General features: G+C 41.8%; 1 protein-coding gene across 3 annotated transcripts; it reads right to left on the bottom strand.

The window, feature by feature from the left end:
* Positions 1-616: 616 nt before the first annotated feature.
* On the bottom strand, positions 617-23,594 carry UBXN2B (UBX domain protein 2B). 3 transcript variants are annotated; one of them, XM_075826213.1, is made up of 8 exons: positions 23,296-23,592; positions 18,236-18,336; positions 13,886-14,006; positions 13,054-13,146; positions 8,732-8,841; positions 4,998-5,135; positions 2,299-2,460; positions 617-824 (listed from the first exon to the last, which is right to left on the bottom strand). In XM_075826213.1, the coding sequence occupies exons 1-8, from the start codon at positions 23,458-23,460 to the stop codon at positions 635-637; spliced, it is 1,080 nt and encodes a 359-aa protein (XP_075682328.1). In that variant the 5' UTR covers positions 23,461-23,592; the 3' UTR covers positions 617-634. The 3 variants fall into 3 exon arrangements, with proteins under 3 accessions (XP_075682328.1, XP_075682329.1, XP_075682330.1); XM_075826214.1 differs by lacking the exon at positions 13,054-13,146 and having other exon boundaries at positions 23,296-23,594; XM_075826215.1 differs by lacking the exon at positions 4,998-5,135 and having other exon boundaries at positions 23,296-23,594.
* Between the last annotated feature and the right edge of the window lie 4,117 nt (positions 23,595-27,711).

Consider the following 27,711-nt stretch of genomic DNA (forward strand, 5'->3'; position numbering starts at 1 on the left):
ATGGTGTAGCAATAATCTGTGGACTATTGTCTCCCCTGCCAGGAATGTGCACTTCTTATAACACTTTTATCTGCATGAACTACCGGAATATGCCACATTCCCTCTGTCTGCAGTACGGAGAAGACAGGTGACGTGTCGGAAACGTGGCCCACTCCTGCAGTACGTGCAATCGACTGCTCCATGTCTGAGAGGTGTATTGCAAAGACAGGAGAGAAAATAGTCCAAAGTTGCTGATCTGTTATATTACAACCCCGCATTGGAGAATCTCTAGAATGGAATGCAAGTAAAGAATCTCCCACCTGCCACCATTGTCCCTATGAGCAGCATTCAGGGATTATACTATATATATAAAAAAAAAAACATATGACAAAAATATATTAGCAAAAATCTAACAGTCTAAACATGATACATTTTCATCATTAGATCTTCATATATGTCCCGTGACATTTTGAACCCTAACATACAGTGGCCTTTTATCTACATAGAGTACTTGGTCATATAAAAAAGAGCGTTGTAAAGTATCTATCTTCCATTTCTAAACATCAGCATATGCAGTAATGGCTATACGATAAATGATCACTATGACATGTAAATCCTACAGGTTGGAGGCAGAAAATGGCACTTAAATATTTCTTTAGTTACAGCCAGTGTGAGGGCAGAATGACTTAATTCTCTGAAGAATCACAGTGTTGACTATATTAGCTTCTTCTAGCGTCTGGTCTTCGTCTGTAAGTTCTGTATTTGGAAATGTGGTCACCAAAACAAAATCAGTCTGTGCAAAGTCTGAGCGAGACTGGATAATAAAGTGACGTATATCCGCAATTCTGGAAGGGAACAAAGAGAATAGAGAATTATATATACAAATAATTTAGATGTCCGTTTGTGTAATGTCTATATATTCTACTCTCATACTGGATATGCAAAGTCACCTATCTTTCCACAGTCCCTCAATATCATATAAATCAATATTGAAATGCAACTAGGCTCTGCAGACTGTCTAAAATCTACGGTGAGATTCTGCAATAGCCCTTTAATATCTGTTGCATGACGCTGCTGGAAGAGGACTAAACTTTTTAACTTTCAACCAAACGAAATGCAAAATACATACTTCTAGTGCGTTCTGCCATTTGGACCCAAGTTTGGATTGTGACTGTTATCAATGGTGCTCAACTGGCATTACCATAACTGTATGTCTGTCTGTCTGTATCTTTCCCTACAAATATACAGTATATATATATTTATTAAAATAAATCAATATAATCCAGTTGACAATACAAACATAGGCTCTGCATAAAAAAACAAAACAGAAAAAACAGAACTTTTACACTATAAGGAAAACAAAAAAAAGGATGCCATATGTGGTCCTATAATACAAATAACAAAGAAATCGGTGAAATATATAATAAAATTATTTTACTGTATTAATAGTTAAGGGGCTGTTCACAGTTTTTTGGGCCTACGTTCAAGGTTTACGCCGTGATAAGCTTTTGACCTGTAAGTTAAATGTAGGCCGAGATAGATGCCGAACGATACCCAACGGTTTAACTCATTCATCACCTAAAGGCTATATCGGCATCTGTTTAATGGGTACGTCATGAAAAGTTATTAAAAAGCATGATATAACCATTTAATGGATGCCTGTGACGAATGCCATTCATTGGTATCAATCCCCCATAGACTATCATGTTAAAAAAAAGTATACGTTTCATGTATATGTTTTTTTAGTGGATCTGCGGGATGGAATAGCGTTTGCCTGTCAGATAGGACACTCTTCTGGCCTCCTTCGGACAATGGAGCCATATAAACACATTTAAAGTGTACGTCAGGAGCTTGACTTGACATACATGCTGCATGTAAACAAAAACTGTGATGTGAACAGCCTGTAAAGAGGTTGCGTTCTAAGAATAACTACTGTTCATAGTTCTTAATTTGTAAAAATAGTATCGTGAGTAATAGACTCGTGCTAACCCACAGAATAAAGTTAATATGCCATTTTTCCCACTTGATGAACGCCCAAAAAAAATCAAAGCCCAAAAAACAATAGTGAAATTGTTTATTTTTTTTTTCATTCCACAAAAAAAAAAAGACAGTTTTTCTAATACATTATATGGACATAAAATGGTGCCATAAAAACTCAACTCATCACACAAAAAAATAAGACCTCATAAGCTATGAAAAGTAAAAAAGTTATTGCTCTTCAAAAGCAGGAGGTAAAGAAATTTAAATGAAAAAAAATAAAAACTGGTTGCGGTCCCACGGTGATAAATATGCTCGTAATAGACAGCGTTTTGCCATTACCTATGACTGAGGTTGAATCTTTGGACGAGGCGACTTCCATCAGTTAGTCTAATCTGAATTTTGGTTGTTGGAACTTGTTCATCAAGTCGAACTTCAGCATTTAAAAATGGTTTGTGTTCCTCTTCAGGGGATGAAGGTGTACTGACTATTTCCGGAGTCAAGCTGTGAGGCAGAATAAATGAATTATACGTGTATATATATATATATATATAAATTCAAAATTACTTTTGTCATTCAGTCAGCATTGGTGTATGAATCACTTGAGGGGCGGCAGTGTGTCAACTATAGTCTGGTAATATGGGATTGTGCTGTAAGTAAATTTAGTAAAAGCTGTGTGCACCGAGCTCCTATGGGTCTGTATCACCGAGCCCGGGTACTGCATGTGGCGCCGTATCGTACACTTTGGTATGGTTTACCATTTTACAGACGGTTTTCAGGCAACTTCTCATCCTAATTTTAGGTAAAAACATCCTGTGAAGATATATAGCACCTACTGACACCACTGACTGGCCTTTGATTTTTAGCCCTGATACACTAATAGTGACATCATGTGCATCCTTCTCCTTCTCAGCAGGTATTAGCTCAGAGGAGACTCTGTAGAATATATTGCAGCATAATAAATCATCCTGAAGTAGCAATGACCTGTACAGTAGCTGAAACGAGTAATCCAAAAACAAACAGAAAAATAGAGACGTTGAGAGCTAGCCTTTTAGTAAAAATTGCTTAAAAAAAATATCAAATGAAGACATTGCCTAAATGTTCTTTTCTATAAAAATATGTTACACCTTTTTAGTCGTCGTGGATTGATGGCACAAAAAACAGCACCCAGGTATAAATTATCGGCAAACTTAAAATGCTTGCTGAATAATCCCTCTTAGTGGGAACTGTTGAGTCCCTGGTAAAACCGGGGGTGACAGAGAAACAAGAAGGTATCATTCTCTGATTGCCCCTACAGGATTGCCATGCCATAGGCTTGTTCAGAATAATGAGCAATAATAATGAGAAATAATAATGCAGAACATGATAGCACTTATAGCAGGACTGGGAAAATCCCACATGCAAAGTAGCCAAGGTGCCGAATAATCTGCTACCAGATCCTAAGATTTGAGCTGTTCCCTTTGCCAGTCCACTATAGAATTAAAAGTGGCTTCTGCAGTTTTCTAAATGGTTCCAAAAATCTATAGGACTTTGTACATTCCTAACTTGTCCATTCCTAAGGTCACATCACAGGTACTATAGTATATCTATGGGATGTCACGATACCAGAATTTGGATTTCGATAGCGATACTTCGTTTAGTATTATGATTTCGATACCAATTCGATAATTTGCCAACAGTAATAAAAAAAAAAAAGTTCTTCCATTTTCTGATGTGAGGCGCGAGGAGTGATGATGAATTTAACCTCCATGTGCCTCACATTAATAGTAATTAACCCCATCATGTTTCTCAGTCATAATGGGTTAATGTGTAAGGGGTTAGTTACTATTAATGTGGGCACATGGAGGTTAAATTCATCGCACCTCGTGCCTCACAAGAAGTGATAGAAAGCAGTTTTTATTTTATTTTTTACAGTGTACACATCATAAATGACGCAAAAAAATTGTTGCGCAGGTTATTACGGCCGCGACAATCCTGAATATGTGTATTTTTTATATATTGAAACTTATTTTAATGTTTATTGTAAAAAAGGTGTATGTGTATTTTTTTAATTTTATTTAACATTACTTTATGTTTTTACTTTATTTTTAAAACTTTAATGTACTGGCATATATTTATATGACAGTACATTAGCCTGTGTACTGATAGTACACAGGCAGTTGTTAGGACATACCTAAGTATGCCCTAAGAACAGGAAATATGGTAGGACAGCCCTGGGGTCCTTCAATGGATCCAATTCACATCCCCCTTCTCATTTTCCCCTGCATGCTGCAGTCCGCTGAGATCGCAGCATTCACGGGAATAGCGGCGGAGATGAGAGGTTTCTTTGATCTCCGCCGTTATAGAGCGGGGCTGCGGCTGTGTAATACAGCCATTGCCCCGCTCCTGACAGGAAGTGCGTGCGCGGTCAGCATGAGGTGATGCGGCCGGCGCTGCACTAATGAGTGGCGGTTCAGGCACTGAAGACAGAACATAGGGGTGTTTTGCAGTGCCCCCGCCATGTTCTGTCTTCAGTGCCGCCGCTCATTAGTGCAACGCCGGCCGCATCGCATCATCCTGACCGCGCACACACTTGTCAGGACTCATTAGCGGGGCAATGGCTGTATTACACATATATCACACAGCCGCAGCTCCTCTCTCATACATTCATGTGTTACTATACTTAGCTGTGCGGCCGCACAGCTAAGTATCGAAATACATGAAAAAACAGTATCGAACGGTTTGGGGATGCACAGTATCGAAACAGTATCGAAGTTTCGATGCATCGTGCATCCCCATAGTGAGATACAAGGAAGTTTTTACCTAGGATTCTCCTCATATGTTGGACTCCACTATCTAGGAAGGCTCAGCAAGATGTTTTTCTAGTTCTGATTTCTCACAACACCCTTTCACAGAATGTCAGTTTCTATTAAATAGTTTTGTTATCCCCCACAATAAAGCATAGTGTATCACAAATGAATACAAGTGACTACAAGCAGGTCTTAACAATAAAATGCATCAACACCACAACATATGAAATCAAATTAAAATTACTTTTATACCTTCCAAGTTTTTTGCCCTCACCACTAAAGGCCTTGAATTTTAGCCTTGGTTTAACATATTCTTGGTCTTGATGGTCTTCCATGTCTAAACTGACTTGACCCCCATGTACCCATCTTTGGAGTTCTAAAGGAATTTCCCTAAAATAAAAAGGAAACAAATATGAATGTCAAGTAATTTTCTTTCATTGCAGACACAACCTTTTCTACATATGTTATATCACAACTAATATTCCTCATATTACTGCATTCACTATGGTTATATTCAGCAGATGATTAAGCTGAGGGACTGGTGAAGAAGAGTAAAGCTCCTGGGCCCCAGAGAAAAATTTGTAATACTGATGTCTTCTTAAGTGATAGAGGGACCTGGGCCCAGCCATGCGACTGCTACCTCTGCACCCCATAAAGCTACCAACCTGGTACCTACGCTGAGAATCAATAATTTATTTAAATACTTTATTTTCATATATCAAATCACATATTAGGGACAATCCCCTAAAGGTAAACCACAAACTTTCACATACAAAATATAAATCCTATTCTCAACCCCCTCAATTCCCTCCCTTAACCATTCCTTTTAATCTAACATTGTAAATTACAATAAAATATGCTCTACAAAAAAAACAGCTTACTGCACACTTAATATATTTTAACCTCAAACAAAAAAGAAATGGAGAGAAAAAAATAAAAAAAAACCCCTACCATTCTTTCGACTACTCTCTTCCTGCATCTCTCACCCATCCTCCACTAAACACTCTCGTACCTCTTTCAGTTATTCCAAACAGGCTTTCAATCCATGGAGAACATTCCAGGAAAAAAAAAACATTTTTCTTATATACAATTTTTTTCCCAAATTATAATTCTATTAGCATATTTGACCCAGTTTTCTATCAATGGAGGACATTTATTTTTCCAATTTAATAAAATACATTTCCTGGCATAATATAGCAATTTTCCCACCGCAATATTTTGCACCTTATCCCTTCCTTCGGCTCCAATGATCCCAACAAATATAACCAGGGATCTAAAGATATTTAAATTTGAAAAATCCTAAAGACTACATTACATATATCTCTCCAGAAAGTACTAATTTTTGGGCATGTCCAAAATAAATGCAAATGATCTCCCACCAAGCTATTACATTTAGGAAATCCTGCTTCCTGGAGTTTATAGAGCTTGGATATCTTAGCTGGGTAAAAATTGTAAATTATGTATGATGGAAAATTGTGACATCCTATGAGAAGGACTATATGAAACCTTTAACAACCCACGAAGGACCGGAGGCCACTCCCTCGATTTTCCTACATATTTTTCCTCATATATCTTGTATAATTTGGACATCAAACTTTTGTTAAAACAACACCTCATTATTAACTTGACAAAATCTGGGACATCCACAATCCTAAGAAAACTCTGATCTTCCAGACAAAATGCTCGATGCAACTGATCAAAGAAAAAACATCCTCCTTTTGCCAAATTGAATTTTTTATCCAGGGTCTCAAAATCCAGTAGGACTCCTTTCTCTACTATGTGTTCGATATAAATAATACCTCTTCTCTCCCAATATTTCAAATTCGAGATTTTATTCAGTACCAGGAAATAAATATTTCCCCATATTGGTGTAACGTCCGCGGTCGCTGACCACGAACTCCTCTCATCCTGGCAACGCCTTTCTCTCCAGAGATGCCAGCACATGCGGCTGTCCTGTCCCGCAGTGACCACTAGAGTGCGGGCGCGAGTTCAGTCCAGCCTTAAAGAGCCAGAGCGCACACATGTGTGAGATTGAGCTGATTGCTCCCAGATCATCCTGGACTATAAGAAGGGCCCTGCCCCTTCCTTCATTGCCTGAGCGTTGTTTGTACCTATCCGTGTTAGTCTTTGCAATGGTTCCTTGAGTGTTTTCCAGTTCCCAGTGTTCCTGCTACTTGAATCCCGTGCTACCGTGTTCCTGTGCTGTACAGAGTTGGAGTCCTGTTGTGTCTCCTACTACACCCGCTGTGTTTCACCGCACCTGTTGTCTGCTTGCTTGCTGCCAGAGTTCCATCCAAGCCTAAACCAACGCTACTGTCTGAATTGCCACAGGTACCTTTATCCGAACTATAGACATTGACTTTGTACCCTGTTTGGTCAGCTGCTATACCACTACGGCCCAGTGGGTCCACATACCCACAGATCGTGAAAATTGGGCTAAAACCAAATCTCCCATCTATCTTTCATTTATCTTTAATATCCCTCCATAATTTGTCCATCATGAATAAAGTTGGGTATTTCCTGAAAGGGTCTCTGAAAAATTCCCATTTCAAGCTGCTGAAAAACTATTAAATCCCAACCACTGCTCACACCAACCTTGTAATCTTTCCCTATTTCTCGAATCTCTATCCCAGTCAGCCAGTTTTTTCATTTCGGAGGCTATATAATATCAATATTTTATTTGATTGGGGATTGAAATCTAGAGTATTATATTTTTTTTAACCAAAGAAAACCTTTTGTTCTACATTACAGTAGTTTAATGTAAGTCTGCAAACCATTTGCACTGTGTATGACCACAATAAATCAGATTCCTGGACCTCCAGGTTATGTTGACAATGCTCTCATTGAAATCAGTGGGAATGTTACAGTAAACATGCATGGAGCTTGGTAGAGAATATACCCCTGAACCCATTCCCACAGCTGGACATCTAAACAGGGATATAGTTTAATGCAGTTGTGCATGCACATACATCTCCCTACACCCTTGGGCATATCCCCGCTGCTTGCCGCAGTAAATACAAAGTTCAGCTGTCTATCAATGGAAATTAGAAAACACTCTAATCTTAGATCAACCAGGGGAGTGGGGAGAGATAGCTTGCTGACAAATGTCTGTTGTGTATGGCCCGTATTGGCGAGTGCCTACAGTCGACAAAATAGATTACTATGCCAAACATTAGCCTAGGTATATAATAGAATATCTAAGCTAATTTTATGGTATAGTAAACCCATGCCATCAGATACTAAGCTTGTACACATCAATGCACAATTACCGACCACAAGCACAGATCAGATCACTTTTCCTTTGTACCATGTAAACAGAATCGATTTTCTGCTGTAAAAGACTGTTATTGACATGGCTAGGGGTGTGCAGCCTCAATACGCCCTGTAGACCCGGCGCCTGCTATGTCACTCAACAGCAGAAACACACATATATATATATATATATATATATATACATACACATACTAAGGCTAGTATGCACAGCTTCATTAGGGGTTTTAACTTTGTTTAAGGAGTTTTTCTGTATTTTGCATTGATAGGCTATCCTTAGGACAGGTCATCAATGGGTTATTAAAGGGGGCCCGGAGGATCCCCAGTAGTAAGCAGAATGCAGGGGCAGCAGTGGTCACTGGAGTGCAAAGACCATTCACTGCATAGCAACACGTGTTCAGGCCACTGTGTCTGGTACTGCAGCTCAATCCCATTCATTTGAATTGGCTGAGCTGCAGTAACAGAGACAGGCGCACAAACATGGACCTTGCTGGGTCAGATACGTTCCGGTAGTTGTGGTAGCTCCAAGGCCAGGACCCCCACCAATCATACATACAAGGCCTATACTAAAGAGAGGCCATCAATTTAAAATCCGGGAAAACCCCTTTAAATCTGCTGTTCTTACAATTTTTTGAAGACACCTTCGAGAACGGACAGCTCAACAAAACGGTGTAATTCATAAAGGTAGATCTCCATACAGAATGAAAAAACATTACCCTCTCTTAACGGATTCCAGAAACTGAGCGTTGACTGGATCTGTGTAGGAACGAAGCTCTCCATCAGCTAAACTAAAGCCATTGTTCCATAGTTTGAGCACTATTTGCATCTGCCAAAAATGATGAAATAAAACTTTACAATTAGAAAACAAAATCATACAATGCCTTTTAGAGCCTGTTCACATCAGCGTCGGGTTCCGTTTGGGCTTTCCGTTTATCTATTCCATCAGAGGAACAGATGAACGGAAAGCCGAAAGGAAACTATAGCTTCTGTTTGCATTACCATTGATTTCAATCGTAATGCTTCCATTTTAGTTGGTTTCCGTTCCGAAAAAATTGCCATTTTTTTCACGGAACCAATAGCGTAGTCGACTACGCTATTGTTTCCGTTAAAACAAAGGAAACTTTACGAAACGAAAGTAAACGGAACCAACGGAAACGGAAGCATTACAATTGAAATAAATAGCAATGCAAATGGAAGCTTGGGTTTCCTTTCATCTGTTCCTCTGACTGAATGGATGAACAGAAACCCCAAACGGAACACGACGCTGATGTGAATAGGCCCTTAGAAATGTAGCAGAGTAGTTATATTTACATGAAAACATCTTAATATGTCTGCCATAAAACTACAGTACAATAACTAATGGAACATGCTTATTTGCCTTTGTAGATTTGTGGACTTTCACTGTTAGCTTCTCTAGATCGAAGTCGAAGTTCATGGACAATTAGAAGCACGGGTATGACAGCAGAAAGGATTACCAACATGTTGGCATAGAGACAGGCTAATGCCCTTGAAATGGTCAATCAGCCTTGACATAACAATCAGTGACGCATTTGTACGATAAGAGTAATATGTAATAACATCATTACCAGATAATAATGAAACTGTCTGACACTACAGACCTTTATTTACTAAAGTAACATATCAAAATAAATATTTTACCACTAACAAAAAGATAACCAGCTCATTGGCATGTTACTTCATGAACATTTTATTGCAGCAGGTTGTGCCAACCATTTACCTTTCATTTTATATGTAACAGGCCACCCATAGAAGTGCATGGGATCTCTACCGTACCTCCAATTTCATATGGAGGTTTCCATACGGAAAAAAATATCATGGAATGCTCCATCGGCTGCCATATTTACGGAGCTTTACAATATCTCCATACACAAGTCAAGTGACAGAGCATTGTACAGCGGAATACCCAGTCCCATACTTACTTTCTGTGCCGCCGTACATTCTCCTTAAGGCCTTAGGCCCCATGAACACGACCGTATTTTTATCTATCCCGAAATACTGTCTGTAAATACAGATCCGTAGGCTTCCGGATCTCATCCATATATACGGAAGGGGATCTGTAAATACGGTCCGTATTGCATCCGCATTCCAGCCGTATATACGGATCCATAAAAAAAGGAGGGAGGATGCAAATGATGTCATCAGCATGATGCATTGCAACGCTTCCGTAAATACGGACGGTATACGGATGCACATCCGTATACCCTCCGTATTTACGGAAGCTCCCATAGACTTCTATGGGAGAGTCCTTTCCGTAATTACTGACAAGAATAGGACAGGTTCTATCATTTTTTCAGCACCGACACCCATCAGTAAAAATACTGAAAGGTGTCCGTGGCCAATAGAAATGAATGGGTCAGTAATTACTGATGAAAAATACTGTCGTGTGCATGGGGCCTAAGGCCTCATACACACGACCGTATCCACAAATACTGACCGTAAATACGGTTCCGTATTGCTTTATAGTCATCAGCAAATCATCAGCAACGTACCCATTTCTCCTGAATGGTATCCGCACATACGGTCCGTAGTGCAGCCGTACATACGGATCCGCAAAAGAAGAAGCCTGGTTGATGGGAAATCCCCTTTGTGTTGCTTAGCAACACTTCTGTATTTGCGGATGGCTATCCGTATTTGCGGACGCACCTCCGTAGACATCCGCAATTTTGGCTTCCCCAATAGACTTCTATGGAGGAGTCCGTGCCGCAATTGCGGACCAAGAACGGACATGCTCCATAATTCCCGGCACAGTTCTGCGGCACGGACACTCATCCGTAGCGATACGGAAAGGTGTCCGCGTTCAATGAAAGTGAATGGGTCCGTTTTTGGGGAGCACAATTGCGGTCCACAAAAACAGTTTTTTTTTACGGTCGTGTGCATGGGGCCTACGGATTTAGTTCTGATTTTAATGAATCATTACCAGGTATTGTGGTAATTTAACTGGTCAGCATAGTTTCAGCTTCCAATGTAATCGGTATATGTGTAAACCTGTCCTGGGATGATGAACTCCGCTGGGCACAGACACTGATGTGATTGGACACAATCTGTGTTGAGTGCTGCAGATGGAGTTGGGGCTATGTAGATACATAAATATATTTCAACCTCATGCTTATAAGCCAGCAGCCGCTACTCAACAGCTAAGAAGGAAGGAAGTGGGGAGAGACGGGACAGCGCTCTCCTTGTGAATATGAGGTACTAATAAGCAAGGGTTATTAGACAAATGGCACAATAGCGGAGATTTATTAAGCTAAATGAGACAGAATTCTGGCTCAGCTTGCGACAAAAACTGGGGTACATGCCATGTGCCCGATTTATTATATGTTTTAGACACTTTTTGCACCTCGCTAGACATTTTTGAAAAGTGTCTAAAAAAGGGGAGCGTCTTACAATGTGCAAAAGTGCACCAAAATTGTGCAAAATATTGGTAAAGCTCACCAAGACATGGTGCAAGGAAGAAAAAATGTGTCTAACATGTCTAGTAAGATGTGCCAAATTTATCATACAGTGGGCACCACTGTGATAATTTTGGCACATTTTCTACCTGTCTGGTCTAGTTTTAAGCGGTCTAAGTTTAGGACAATAATTATTAATCTACACCGTTATTATTTTGTGTTATTTGTCCTAGTAACCCATTGGGCTTGGCTTTATGATATTCAGCCCTTAACTAGGTCAGCATATTACACTGACAGATCCATAACAATACAAGCAGTTCTCCATAGTACAAATATTATAAGGGTTTTCAGCCATTTCCCCAATATGCTAAAACCCTGTAAGAAATAAAATTAAACATATAGAAAAAATTGCTGCTTCAGTTCCCGTCAGGTCTGTGTCTACACTAGGCCTCAGTGACATGGCATCCATACTGACATAATATAACGTAGCTGCGTCTTCAAACCTATTAATATGGTAACTCACTTACTATAAACTTATCCCTAGGCTTCTGTATCTGAAAAAGGGATAGATGACTAGGAGTCCCATTGTGGACAGTAGGGACTGATGTAATTTAACAATTTCTGTATACCCACATTAGTACACGGATATCCACCTCTCCTAAGAACAGGCTACGGGTCCCTCTTGTTCTCTAGATTGGTAGTGCTCCTAGGTAACGACACCACCAACATGGCGTGCCATATCATCCTTTTGTCAGAAAACAAGTTAATGCATCATAACCCTTGGGTCGCTGGTAGGTTATACAGGGGCAGGACCAAAGTCATGGGGGGTAAATTATTGAGACTGGGGTTTCATATGCCAATCGTAATAAAAACAAAGTTGGAGTAAAATGTGCCTAATTTACTATAATAAATTAAGCGCATCTCTAGCTGCCCGTGCACCAGAGAGTCAAATCTACTCCAGCTATAAATTGTTAATCTACACAAGTTTCTAGTGTAAAACATGGTTAATCTGTTGGCCCGAGGGTTTCCCTGCCCCATTTTCCAAAACCACGCCGACTTGCGAAGTTAAAAACGTCACAAATTTATGTGCAAAACAAAAAAGTCGCAAATTTATGTGCAAAACAAACGTGCACCAAAATGTTACTTTTTTTGCCAGAATAATTCCTCCGCCAGGCCAGCCGTCCCTGCACAGATGCTGCAATTTAAAATCAAGAGTCTTGGCTTTCTTACTATACTAAAACTGTAGTCCTTGCCAGGATTTCTGAGTCACGGCACTTGTTAGGCTGGATTCCCACAGTGCAGATTTGCTGCAGATTTTGCATGCGTTTTTAAGCCAAAACCAGGAACGGAACCTAAACAGAAGAAATATATAAAGAAAGGCCTTATATGTCTGATCTCCTGGATCCAATTCTGGTTTTTGCTTCCAAAATGCAAGCAAAATCTGCACTGTGGGATCCCAGCCTTAGAAGTCAGGATGTACAAAAGCCCATGACAGCCAGGATGTAATACCTACGTACTTGGCAGTTCTTAAGTGTCACTTATTAGTAGCTGAATACTGTATACATGTTATAACTAGAAATCCACATAAACAGATCATACAACAATAACTGTATACAGAAGCTGCTTACATCCGGTCCTCCAGGAAAGAGATCATCCCCATAAATGTATTCAGACTGTTTTATTGATGAATCACCCAGTTTGTAGCCACCACCGGAAAAAGACTAGAAAAAAAAAATCACAAACTCAAACCATTGATACACATTTAGTATTGTCCTGCATTACAGGGAACATTTTCAATAAAAGTGGATTTACAATATAGAAGAGAAAAAAGAAATAAAAGAAATCGGACAAAACACCGAGGGGGGATTTAAACAACTTTACTGGTCACAGACGGCGCAAATGTTGTAAGTCTTTTTAAAAACAGTGGGTGGAGCTTAGCTAATGGGGAGGGGCCATCCTTGGTATGCATGTAATACATTTCCTGTGTAGTGAAATGTGTGGCATCCCATAGCTGTACCCGTGGGGATTATCTGATCACCCTGGGGGTGTCCTTTAGTGTATATTTACGGCAGACTGTTTAGTGGCATTCCTTTGCCAGAATTATCACAAAATCGCTGAACAAAAAAACAACTTAAAATCGTCACTTATAAATACACCATTAAAGAAGACTTATTTTGATGGGACATATAGGTCATATCAATAAAGTTGAAATCTTAAAGAAACTATATACTCTATGGGTGTGAGTAAATTATTTATTCTCATCTAATATAGGACAATCTGCATTTGTGGATTATTATTATTATTTTTTTTTTAACTGTCAGCAACAAACACTTTTTATAGAAACCCCTTATATTTAATGTTCCAATAAATTGTCGAAATGTCACTGTTATGGCGCCTCTCACAGCTGGGAAGATCACTGGCGCCTGTGCACTGCGGCTGCTACATTTTGAGAACACATACCCTTGGTTTATAAAGTTCTTCTGACAATTTGCTGGCTTCTTCTACAGGGATCGCTCCATGCTCCTTTGCTTCCTTAAAGAGCTCATTTACGATCTTGCCCGGAGAATGAAATCTAGAAAAACTAATGAGATAACATTTATTTTTTTATTATAAATGTCTTAGATTATGTAATAACATATTTGAACACATATTCTCAATTATAAATAAACATAAAATATGACTAAAACGTTTCATTCTATTACAGGTCAATCTAGAGCAGGGGTACCTATTATTTTTGGCCTAAAGGTCACATTATCAGATCCCACCACTAGGGATGACGACAATATCACTTTGACATAATGGGAGGAAATTAAAGGGGTTTTCCGGGACTTTTATATTGATGGCCTATACTCAGGATAGGTCATCAATGTCAGATCAGCAGGGATCCGACTCCCGGCACCCCTTCTGGCCACTTGAATGGGACCGGACTGCAATTCCATTCACAGCCGCTACGGATGTGTACTGCCCTGTGTCTGGTAAACTGAAAGGAGGCCGCGGTGTTCGCTGCCGTATTAGTCAACTGATCGGTGGCGGTGCAGGGATTTAGACCCCCACCCATCTGATAATGATGACCTATCCTAAGGATAGGCCATCAATATAAAAGTCCCAGAAACCCCCTTTATACAGTCATCCAATGGAAGCAGTGCGCCAGTATCTCTCCGTGTGCAGTGTGCATCAGATAAATTCAACAAAAGAGACTGAAAATGTTCATAAATGAGTTGCATTTCGTTCGACTCTGCAGCTTCCCCACTTTATCCCATAAAATTTGTATGTGTCGGAATAAAAGAATGGGATAAGTGCCAGATTATAGGGGGCCTCCAGTACCATGGAGAACTGGTGAGCTTCGACCACCCACCCACAATCCCTCCCAGGATGGTTTTATCTTTCCGTCTATCTTTTTCATCTTTATCTATACATGTTAATAAATTCAATGACTCTTTAAGTAGGTATTTATGACCTAGGGACCTACATTGAGGAGGCGCAGCATTTTCTAGTTACGCCTTTGCAGCCATGTATGGGTAAATATATACTCTGCTCGCCTCCGCGACCCCAACATCTCAGGAAAACTTGATGGCTGTTTGGCAACATTATCCAGACGAGAAGTCTAAGTAAGTTGCTTGGCTATCTCCATAACGCCCATAGACTTCAGTGGAGAGGGACACACGAATGCACTGCCACTTTTCCTATAAGTGGCTGGTATAGGAGATCAGGTAGGGTCCAGGTTTCAGAAGATTGGGGTTCCCACCAAATATTATGCTTAGGGGCCTCCACCAACTCAATTCCAGCCCTGCGTAGGAGATTTACGAATATGCAACTAATCTGCTGCGTGGGCACATGGCTTAATACATGTTGTAACTCAGCATAAGATCAGTAACACTGAATATTTACAAGTACTACACTTATTATGAAGATAATATGTATTGATGCATTGAAATTTCCTATCCTGCTGAGGGCTGCACACATTGGCACTGCGGGACAAATGTGTTGCATATGTGGTGTAGAGGATGCCCATCTGCTACAGTACAGTGAAAAGCTGATTCACCATGCCTAACATACTGAATCTATGTTGTATGGGAAAGGTGCCATCTACTGTTCTCATACTATGTGTACAACGTGGGGAATGAAGAATCTCTGTTCAGGGTACATGTAAAACAACATCCTTCTGAAAGCTCAAGTTTTGCCAATGAGAAGTCAAAGCAAATTAATGGAAATTTGCTTTTATGGTCACCATTAGCCAACAGCAGATGTGTATAATGATATGATGGCAAGTAATTATTATATCAGTATTATCATTCTTGAAAGGTAGAAAGAAAAAATATCCAGCACTTGCTTTGCCCATTAATCTTTACATGTGCCCTAATAGGGGATATGAACGTCATAGAGAAATGTCTAGAATGGAGCGCAGCTAAAAACTGGGGTCTCCACTCTGGCGGGCCCTGCCTGTCAATGTATTTGAGGATTCGCCATTCAATTGAATGGCCAGCATGTAATACTACATTTACCCTGGCTAGTTCAGCTATTTGCTCTTGGGATTCGAAAGGCAGAGCCGCGTCAACCAGCTGATCACTGGGTTGGCTTAAATTTGAGTTAAGCCCTTAAAGTGGTTGAATCATACAACAGACAACCTCAGTCCTTATGCTCTATTTGGGGGATGGGATGTCATAGAGCTAGACAGGTGAGCTTTTAAAGTAGCTCCCACTCAGGTGGACCTGGCCAATCCATGGATTACATAGACATCCATTTGAATGGCGATCATGAAATGCTACAGCAATCTTTAACTTGACCCTGATAACTTAGTGCAGCTTGATAACTTATCCCTTAAGGAGAACCTGTCATGTCCTCTGACATCTAGAAGCAGCGTTTTTTTAAAATGTTTATTTTAGCCACCCGCGTTCCCCTGCAATCGGTCCTGTTCGTTTCTGTGACCTGCATGAATAGACTGTCAAGTGGGCGGTTCCCAGTGCTCAGTGTCAATCTCAGTCATAGATGGTGAGCGCTGGGCACCTGCCACTTGACAGTTTACTTGTAAAGGTCACAAAAACTAACGGGGCCGATTGCAGGGGTGTAGCTCGCCGAGAATTCAGCACTGGAGTGAGACAGTAACAAGTAGTAGAAGCTGCTGCACCTTTGTCTGTGTCCTTCTCACTCTGCACTAGGGTTGTCACGATACCAGAATTTGGACTTCAAAACCGATAATTTGTGTAGTATTGTGATACTCTAAACCAAAACGATACTTTGCCAACAATAATTATAAAAAAAGTTCTTCCATTTTCGGATGTGAGGCACGTTATGTGATGAATTTTTAATGTGCCTCACATTAATAGTAATTAACCCCATCATGTTCCTCAGTCATAATGGACTACATTGGGTTAACGTGTGAGGAACATGATGGGGTTAATTACTATTAATGTGAGGCACATTCAGGTTCAAAATTCATCACAACACGCGCCTCACATTAATAAGTGAAAGAAAGCAGTATTTTTATTTTATAACAGCATAAACATGAATGACGCTATAAATGTGTTATTACGGTCGCGAAGATACCGAATATTTGTATATTTTATGTATTGAGACGATGTTTATTGTAAAAAAATGTGTTGATTTTTATTTAATATTACCTATTGTTTTTTTACTTTTCTTTTTTTTTAACGTTAATGTACTGGCGTATATCTATATGCCAGTACATTATCCTGTGTACGCAGCATTCAGGGAAATAACGGTGGAGATGAGACAATAACTGCGCGTGCGGTCAGCATGAGGTGATGCGGCCTGCGCTGCACTAATAAGCGGCGGCACAGGCACGGAAGACAGAACATGGCAGTGTTTTTCAGTGTGCGGCTGCCATGTTCTGTCTACAGTGCCGGCGCTCATTAGTGCAGCGCTGGTAACATCACATCACACTGACCGCGCGCGCACTTGTCAGTACTCAGGAACGGGACAATGGCTGTATCACACAACCACAGCACCGCTCTAACTACATGCATGTATTACTATACTTAGCTGTGCGGCCACACAGATTAGTATAGAAATACATGAAATAATGATATTGAACCGTTTCAGGGTGCACAGTATCGAAGTTTCGATGCGTCGTGCATCCCTACTCTGCTCCTGCTCCCCCTCCCCTCTCCATAGAATTGTATTGGCAGAATTTCTGTGTCTGACTCACTCTGCTCATGCTCCCTCCGCCTGCTTTCCCCTCCCCTCTCCATAGACTTGTATTGGCAAGCAATGAAAAGACACACTACCACATTCTGCAGTTCGTCTATAACTAGAAACAGATTTTGCTCGACAACAGGGGTGGACAGCAGATTACAGGAAGGGAGACACCTAGTGGCAGTGACTTCACACAGCATTTTCATGGATAAAATAAACTACATTTTAACAGTAAATAAATTGCAAAGTTTATATATATATATATATATATCACATAAACTATTAAATTAGCATAAATTGTTTGAAAGTTAATGTCTATTTAAGTATGAAGTTAAAGATTGCTACACCTGTACATTCCCCTGCAGTGGCTGCTGCAGGGGAAATGCATGGCTGAAAGCAGCTTTTCCCCGGCGATAAAAGTTAATTGGCAGGGGTTAGGACTCCAGACCCGCCGTCGCCTTCCAGTTAAAAAGACATGAGACAAGTTCATGAGACGACCCTTGGCTTTAACGGTGGAGTGTCAATTTAAGATTTGAATTAGATGGTGACATCACAGGTTCACACAACAGACCTGTTTGTAAACATTAGGATGGAATAGAGATTATCTTGTATACTTCTGTGAGGCACATATACACATTAGTTGCTTATTTCATCTACCTTTCGAGGGAATCCTCCTGGCTAGTTTCCAAGGAAATAGGTTTGTCCGATTCAGACTTTTGCTCTCCATAGCCATCCTCACATAAACGTTCCAAGGCCAACTACAAAAGAAAGAAGACTCAAAACAAGAGCAAAAAAAGGAGAGTAAGGCCCTGTTCACACATAGATTTTTGCCACTGAAACCGCGTCGGAATCCGCGGCAAAAAACGGCCGAAATCGCCTCTCATTGATTTCAATGGGTGGCCGAGGCGAAAAAGAAGCGACATGCCCTTTTTTCGGGTGTTTCCGTCTCTGACCTCCCATTGACATCAATGGGAGGCAGGGAAGGCGTTTTTTTGCCTGCGGTGCTCAATGGCCGCGACCGAAAAACGCGGCAAAGGCCGTAAAGGCAGGTTAAAAATCTGCCCCAAAATTCCAGACGTAATTTTGAGGCACATTTTTCTGTCTGCAAACAACTCTGTGTGAACAGTGACTTAAAGCGCCTCTGTCAAACAATACACATGGTAATTCAGCCCATAAAGATTAACCCCCTTCACATACTGTTATATACGTTCCAACTGCTGATACCCCGTGTAGTTGTTACGTCCTAGAGGGAGCCCCCGACGTCTCTCCATCCCCGCTGTAGATAGTGCCACCCCCCTGCAGATAGCGCCGCACCCCCCTGTAGAGCGCATTGCCACCTATTGAAGATAGCGCCACCTAAGATCCCTCTAGGAGCGGAATACCCAGTCAGATCGCTCTGGCCGGGGATTCTGCTACTGGAGAAGCCCCTGGCGTCACTATCCATATATGGACAGAGACATCAGGGACTCCCTCTAGGAACGGAATCCCCGGCCAGAGGGATTCCGCTCCTACAGGGAGCTACAGTGGTGCTATCTACAGGTAGGGGGTGCCATTTACGGGGGAGGGTGATATCTACTGGGGGAGTGGCACTATCTATAGGGTGATGGTGCTATCTACAGGGGGTGTGGCACTATCTATATGAGCACTGTGGCATTATATGGGCACTACCTACAGGGGACACCGTGGCACTATCTACATGGGCACTGTATGCGGCACTATGTGGGCACTATCTACAGTGGGAACTGTGGCACTATGTAGGCACATAGTGGGAACTAGGTGGGAACCGGACTGCGGGCACCGGATGTTGTGGGCACATAACGCTATGTACGGAGCCCGGAAGCAGTTGGCTCCGTACATAACATAGTGGCCGTGCAGCAGAACTGCAGGTCCACTCCTATTCACTTGAATAGGAGCAGAGCTGCAGTACTGCAGCTTGGCCGCTATTCCGTGGCCGGTGCTAACTGCTTCCGGCTTGTACGTGCGATGCACGGAGGCACCGCACCAGCTGATCTGTAAGGGGCCCGGGTGTCGGACCCCTACAGATCATGTACTGATGACCTATCCGGTGGATAGGTCATCAGTTGTCAGAAGCTGGAAAACCCCTTTAACTGCCCTTTTTTTCACTTTGTGTGAATATAGCCTTATAGCCCTCTTCACTCTCCCCTCAAAGGGATCCAGGGTGGCGGAGAGAGAAGACTAAGGGTATGTGCAGACACACTAATTACGTCCGTAATTGACGGACGTATTTCGGCCGCAAGTCCCGGACCGAACTCAGTGCAGGGAGCCGGGCTCCTAGCATCATACTTATGTATGATGCTAGGAGTCCCTGCCTCTCCGTGGAACTACTGTCCCGTACTGAAAAAATGATTACAGTACGGGACAGTTGTCCTGCAGCGAGGCAGGGACTCCTAGCATCGTACATAAGTATGATGCTAGGAGCCCGGCTCCCTGCACTGTGTTCGGTCCACTACTTGCGGCCGAAATACGTCCGTCAATTACGGACGTAATTAGTGTGTGTGCACATACCCTAATTGTTACAAAGCTGCAACAGCATATAGATCTATATACATATAATATACATTGTGATTTGTCTGCTCATAATAAAAATTAAAAACATGGAATTAGTTATACTAATCTAGAAAATGAAAGCCTCAGAAGTCTTGTGATATTCAAAGCGGTTGCAAAGATATTATCGTTTAAAGAAATGCATATCAGAAATAGAATTTGACGTGGACACAGGGGCATCAATGACCCTTGGTCATGAAAGGGTTAAACTAGCGGTTGCTAAGAGCCCCTACTATAGCTTTCATGGTCACCTTTAACTCCTTAACGCCGAAGGACGGATATATCCGTCCTCAGCAGCTGCTAGTTCGCGCAGGAGGACGGATATATCCGTCCTGTGATGGCGCGGGTACTGTCACTGTACCCACGCGATCAGCGGCAGGAGCACGGCTGTTATACACAGCCTGGCTCCTGCTGCAACTGCCGGAATCGAAGCGCGCTCCGATTCCGGCAGTTTAACCCATTAAATGCCGCTGTCAATAGTGACAGCGACATCTAATGTGTTTGTCACCCAATCGGCGCCCCCGCAAACAAATCGCGGGTCGCCGTCAGGTTTCCATGACAGCCGGGGGTCTAACAAAGACCCCCAGGTCTGTCTTCAGCAAATGCCTGTTAGGCGATGCCAGAGGCATGACCTAACAGATTACCTGTCAGTTTTACACTGACAGGCAATAATGCTTTGATATACTAAGCATACCAAAGCATTATATATGCGATCGGCACATCGCATAGTGAAGTCCTTTGGTGGGACTTTAAAAAAAATGTCAATCAGTTAAATAAAGTTTGTGAAAAAAAATTAAATAAATTACAGTCAAAATCAAATAAAACGACTTATTTTGCCCAAAAAGTGGTTTTATTCAGTAAAAGTGTCAAAACAAATACCACATACACATATATGGTATCCCCGCGATCGTAACAACTTGACCAATAAAATGAACACATTAATTAAACCGCCGGATGAACGGCGTCCAAAAAAAAAACAAAAAACTACGGCAAAATTCTCTTTTTTTCTCCCATTCCCCCATTAAAAAATAAAATAAAAGTTAATCTATAAGTCCTATGTACCCCAAGATAGTACTAATGAAAACTACACCTTGGCCCGCAAAAATCAAGCCCACATACGGCCACATTGACGGAAAAATAAAAAAAATGACGGCTCTTGGAACGCGGCGATGGAAAAACAAGTACTTTTTTTCTAAAAGGGTTTTTATTGTGCAAACGTAGAAAAAACATATAAAACCTTTACATATTTGGTATCCCCGTAATCGTGCCGACCCATAGAATAAAGTTAACATGTTATTTACGCTGCATAGTAAACGGCGTAAATTTATAATGTGAAAATCGATGCTGGAATAGCTGCTTATTTTCAATACTCCCCTAAAATAAAGTTAATAAAAGTTAATCAATATATTGTAAGCATCTAAAAATGGTACAATTACAAAATACAACTCGTCCCGCAAAAAACAAGCCATTATACGGCGATGTCGACGGAATAAAAAAAAAGTTACGACTCTTGGAATGCGACCGTGAAGAAACAAAAAATAATCCTTGGTTATTAACGTGCAAAATGGCCCGGTCATTAAGGGGTTAACCATGCGCAAAAGTATATGCCTGGCATTTCTACAATTAGCATTGCTGAGAACACTCCTGGAGATGCTGATTGGCTGACAACAGAACTTTCTTGCCAATGCTCCTCCCACATGTCCTTTCCAGCTGGATGCCAGGCACAGTATACAGACCCCTCTGCACTGGTGAAGTCCATGAGCTCAGACCTTCGCCAGCTTTCAAATGTGCCCAGTGTTGTATCAGAAATGTCTAGTAACGTAAATATCTCGGTGGCCACAAAGTGGTGCTGCCTTTGAAAGAGCGTGGTATCGCCCTTGTTATAAAAATCAGTGGCATTATGAGATCACGGCTTGAATGATGTGATCTTTTGACCTGAATCTATTACCTCTCCAAAAAAAAAAAATATCTGGATTTCCTGCACTTTATTCCCATCTCAGACATTTATGGCATATCCAGCGATTATGTCATAAATGTGTGACGAATTCCCAGACAGTGTTTCAGACAGACGCAGTCCTAAATCAAAATCTTAGTTATTAATGAAACTTTATACAGTTGGACACATTCGGACGTACACAGGAGTTTTTAGACGGTGTAGACACCGCCAAGACAGTGTGAATAGAACCTATAAAACTGAGGACTGCTCCGAGCGCCATCTTGTGGTGATTTGTGAAACTGTTTCACTCTTGATTACATATGATAGGATGCTGGTCCTCTACTAGTGTCAGGGCACGGCGGAGGTTTTATGTCATCGCAGCATGCCGCTCCTTTCTGGTTTTGTTGAGGATTTACTTGCAGTCTTTACTGAGGAAAACGGCAAACATGGTGTTATATAGAATTCAAAACGGCTTTTTCGGGGAATGATCGCAGCATTGTAATGCATGATTTTTTTGTGGTGTGGAAGCCGCACTACTTCCAGTATGCGTGCACTGCCCCATAGGCCGTGTTCACACTTGGATCTGTGCCGCGCTACTACTGTATTTACAAAACAACGTGGCAATTAAAGGTGGCTTTGCTGACATGTTTTACACTCAGAAGTTCTCAATAGTGGAGGGCTGCGTGCGGAGACCCCTATTCATCTCAAGAATAAAGAGAGCCCCCCACCCCTCAGAAGAGATACAGACAAGACACAGAAAGTAACGCAAATCTAAGCTGACAGAGTCAAGGGGCCCCTCTGTTCTAGTTATAGGGGGCTCAGTGTCCGAACCCCAATGGTGAGATCCTCCACATGTCACAACTTGAGGTACATTTAAAAAAAGATTCTATGTACGTTCCCGGAGCTTAATGGAAAACATTGATTGCGGTACGATGCCATGCTACGTTTTCCCCATAAAGCTGGCTTCACGCTGTGTTTTTGCTGCAATTTTATCAGCCATTTTGATCAGCCCAAAAAAAAAAACGCATGTTAACAGTGTGAACCCAGCTGAAAAGCCAGTATGGGGGAAACATGGCCTCGGGAAGATGAGGTTTTTGCACAGAAGATTCACAAACAAGGCCTCAATAGTAAAAGCATCTGCAGAAGACACTAGCGGGGGAGGGGAGCAGGACACTGGAAAGGGAGAAGGACACAGCCAGGTACCGCGACCACACACCTGAATGTCCAGCACGGAGGGTCTGAGAGGCGCTGGCCCCGCCCCCTTCTCTGTCTCCTCCCTCTGCCTTTCATCTTCTCCGTAGCCTCCTCCTCCTTCCCCCTCCTCTCCATCTTGACCCTCAGCCTCGTCCTGTCCGTTCTCCTCTGCTCGGGATTCCGCCATGTTCTATTGCTGCAGGTGACCGCGTCCCCGGTCCTCGCTGGTTACGTCACCGCCCTGTGCTCCCTGACATGCCTGTCACCAGTCGGCGCGCCGCTAGTCGCTATGGCAACATGGCCGCGCAGGCTCCGTTCTCTGCTGTGTAGAGCGGGTAATTGAATTGTCGGCTGTGGCACCTCATTACTTCTATGTCCTCTATGCGTATGACTGGCACTTCGCACATTGTTACCATTGACTTATATATTTTTGTAGTTGTCCCTCTATTCCAGCCGTCGTACATGTTTCATTTTTACGTCAGTGTTTTTGCTTTGTGAGATTTTGGCGCAATTTTAGGTGACTTTTAACATTATATAATTTCATTTCTATTATATGGAGGAAATACAGAAAGAAGCGACCACCATAAAGTGTTACATATATTGTACAGGTTACAGTTATGTGAATAGTAAATATGTATTATAAATAACTACATACAGTAGTGGTCCAAAAAATAGCAGTGAGTTAAAAAAAGCAAAGCGAAAAATCATTCTAGTAACTTGTATTTGCCTAAATACAAATAAGTTTACAGAAAGTAAAGGAAAAGGAATACAAGTGTATGTTCATACAGCGTTTTTTGACGTGGAAACCGCGCCAAAAAAAGTCTGAAAATGCCTCGCATTGATTTTCTCTGACCTCCCACTGACATCAATGGGAGGCAGAGAAAGCGGTTTTTGCCTGCGGCGCTCAATGGCCGCTGCTGAAAAAAACGCGGCAAAGAGCGTACAGGCAGGTCAAAATCTTCCCCGAAATTCCTTAAGGAATTTTGTGGCAGATTTTTCCACCTGCAAAAAAACTACGTGTATGTGAACTACACCGGCATTTTTCTTTAAAAAGTCAAAAATTGAATGTATAAACTGAAAAAATGTTTCAGATTTCACTTCAAGGGGTTTTCTGAGATAAAATGACTGTGTTAATGCTTGTAATTTATTCATGTAAATACATTTGTTACATTTTCCAAATTGGCCCCGTTTCCAAATGCTACCGCGGGGTACTTGACGGGTGACGTCCCTCTCTGGCCGCTGTGTTGATCTTCAATTCTTGGAAAACCCCTATAACTAATATTTAGTGGAATAACCATTGTTCCTGAGAACTGCTTGACATTGGGGTTACATGGAGTCAACCAACTTCTGGCCCCTCTGAACAGGTATCCAGTCCAGGAAGATTGGACGACATTCCGGTTCTTCAGAATTCTTGGGTTTTGCCTCAGAAAACCTCATTTTTTTTCATGTCACCCCACAAGTTCTCCATGGGATTGAGGTCAGGGGATTGGGCTGGACACTCCATGACCTCAATCCTGTTGGTCAGTAACCAGGATGTTGGTCGCTAACTGCTGTGTTTTGGGTCATTGTCATTTTAAAACACCCGTTTCAGGTGCATTTCTTCTTCGGCATAGGGCAACGTGATCTCAAGTATTTTGATCTATTCAAACTGATCCATGATCCCTTATATGCGATAAATAGGTCTAACACCCTGGTATGAGGAATATCCCCATATCATGATTTTTGCAGCACCATGCTTTACGGTCTTCAGTGTACAGTGGCATGAATTCAGTGCTCAGGGTTCATCTGACATACTGTCTGCAGCCACTAGACCCAAAAAGAACAATTTTGCTTTTATCAGTCCGGAAAACGTTGCGCCATTTCTCCATTTCTCTTTGGGCCAGTCAATGAAATTTTAACCGATTCAGGACGTCTTTTTCATCAACAGGACGTTGCGTGGAGTTCTTGCTGGTAACTTGGCTTCACTGAATAGTCTTCTGATTGCAGCAGTGCTCACTGGTAACTTCACATCTTCATTGATCTTTCTCGAGGTGATCATTGGCTGAGCCTTTGCCATTTTGGCTATTCTTCCATCCATTCGAGCAGAAGTTCCCCGCTGCCTTCTGTGTCTTATAGGTTTTGGTTGCCACTACAAGGCATTTGAGATCGTTTTAGTGGCGCGGCCTATAACTTGCTGCACTTTGTTTTTTGCTCTCCAATGAACTTTTTAATCAAAGTACGTTTTTCATCAGAACAATGTCTGGAACAATCCATTTTCCCCTGTATTTCCGAAGGAAATGCACTATAACCAACATGGGCAACATTTGCCACCCTCCTACCTTAAATAAGGGCCAAAATTGACACCTGTTACTCCACAGAATGAAGGACTTCAGTAATTTAACTCCTCACTAAAATTATTTTGAACAAGCCCCTTTCAATCAATGATTCAATATCTCAGTATGTCGGCATGCATGTCCTAATTGTTGGCTCTGTTTTTTTCTACTACACTTACAAGTAAATTATTTCATGTAGATCCTCCGTGCTGGACATTCAGGTGTGTGGTCGCGGTACCCGGCTGTGTCCTCCCTTTCCAGTGTCCTGCTCCCCTCCCCCTCTAGTGTCCTCTTGCAGATGTTTTTACTATTGAGGCCTTGTTTGTGAATCTTCTGTGCAAAAACCTCATCTTCCTGATGCCTGATGTCATGTTTTTGTGGCATTTAAAAGGGTTATCCGGGAACCAAAAATTGCATTGCATTGTTATTTTTATGTAAAAAGAAGTCACTTACTAATATACTTTAATTAAAAATTCGGTACTAAATGGTGCCTTTCAAACCCGGAGGTTCAAAATTGATTACACCATGTGCCTCACATCAGGAAAGTCCATCACTGCTGCCAACGTCACTGTCCATATAAGGACAGGGATGTCGCCAGCAGCACGGTAGTCCCCAGGCAGAGCATCAACTGATGCTCTGCTCGGGGACACCAATACTGCCGACTAGGGTTGTCACGATACCAGAATTTGGACTTCGATACCGATACTTAGAGTAGTATTGCGATACTCTATACCAAAACGATACTTTGCCAACAATAAAAAACCTACAAAAATGTCCTTCCGTTTTCTGATGTGAGGCACATGGTGTAATCAATTTTGGACCTCCATGTGCCTCACTCACGTTAAGTGTAATTAACCCCATCATGTAACTTTCACATTAACCCAATGTTGCCCATTATGACTGTGTGAGGTACTTGGTGGGAACACTTACTATAATGATTATAATGGGCAACATTGAGTTAATCTGTGAGGGAAATTATGGGGTTAATTACTATTAGGCCTTATTCACATGGCTGTGTTTGCTCCGTGATATATGGATCGTATGTCGCCTGCACTTCCCGTACCAAACACATTTTAAGAAGCCGGGCTCCTAGCATCAGTGATCTGTGATGCTGGGAGTCATTGCCTCCCCGCGGAAAACTGAAATCGTGATTACAGTACAGGACAGTTTTCCCATGGGGGAGGCAGTGATTCCTATCATCATAGATAACTCCTCCACCAAACTTGGCACAATACAGTGAGGCAGGTAATGTTCTTCTTGCAGACTCAATGGCTATGTGCTTCATTTTATACACCTGTGACAATGGCACTGAATGAAACACCTGAATTTAATGATTAACCCCTTAATGACGGGCCAATTTTCATTATTTTATATTTATTTTTCCGTTGACGTAGCTATATGATGGCTTGTTTTTTGCGGGACAAGTTATACATATCATGTGCTGGGAAACTGAAAAAAATATTTGTGGGGTGAAATGGGCAAAAAACAGCAATTCCGCCATTGTTTTTGGGTTTCGGTTTTATGGCATTCATCGTGCTGTAAAAATGGCATGTTAACTTCATTCTATGAGTTGATACGATTACGGCAATACCAAATTTCTATAGTTGTATGGTTTACCACTTTTACAAAGAAAAAAACTTAAAATAATTTTTTACAATAATTCTTTTTTCCAGTACATCCCTCATGACAGCACCACAGGAGGTTGCCCTATTGACCTCCTATAGGGACAGGAAGACAGAGAGGTTAAAAGGCCCCTCCCACCACCCACTTGCCAGTGTTCTTCCTGTCCCTACAGGGTCAGGAGCAGAGACGTCGCTCCTGTGTTACTGCAGGAAAAAACTCGGGCAGGGGGCAAGATCGGGGGGTCCGTGCACTCCCCCTTCTCTTCCCGCTAAAGCCTAGGCTAACACCCCTCGAACGAGAGGTCCCTTCGCTCCCAACCTAAGACACCTACCGGAGGAATCCAAGGCAGGGTTCCGGTAGTGTGTGGGGTTGGGGATTCCCAAGCAGGCTTCGGCCTGGCCGCGTGACCAGGCGGGGACCGGCAGCTCCATAGGTTTGGACGCACCGGCAGGGATCCTCTCTGCTCCGCATAGCAAGCCTCAGTCGCCGGCTATGAGCGGCTG

Source organism: Rhinoderma darwinii, chromosome 5, assembly GCF_050947455.1.
Source record: "Rhinoderma darwinii isolate aRhiDar2 chromosome 5, aRhiDar2.hap1, whole genome shotgun sequence".
Taxonomy (NCBI): domain Eukaryota; kingdom Metazoa; phylum Chordata; class Amphibia; order Anura; family Rhinodermatidae; genus Rhinoderma; species Rhinoderma darwinii.

Bases quoted from the DNA above. Each gene is read 5' to 3' on its own strand.
- UBXN2B (XM_075826213.1), bottom strand. From the start codon at position 23,460: ATGGCGGAATCCCGAGCAGAGGAGAACGGACAGGACGAGGCTGAGGGT. The intron at 18,337-23,295 runs GTGTGTGGTCGC...TTTCTTTTGTAG, and splicing joins CCTCCGTGCTGGACATTCAG to TTGGCCTTGGAACGTTTATG. The intron at 14,007-18,235 runs GTAGATGAAATA...TTATCTCATTAG, and splicing joins CAGGAGGATTCCCTCGAAAG to TTTTTCTAGATTTCATTCTC.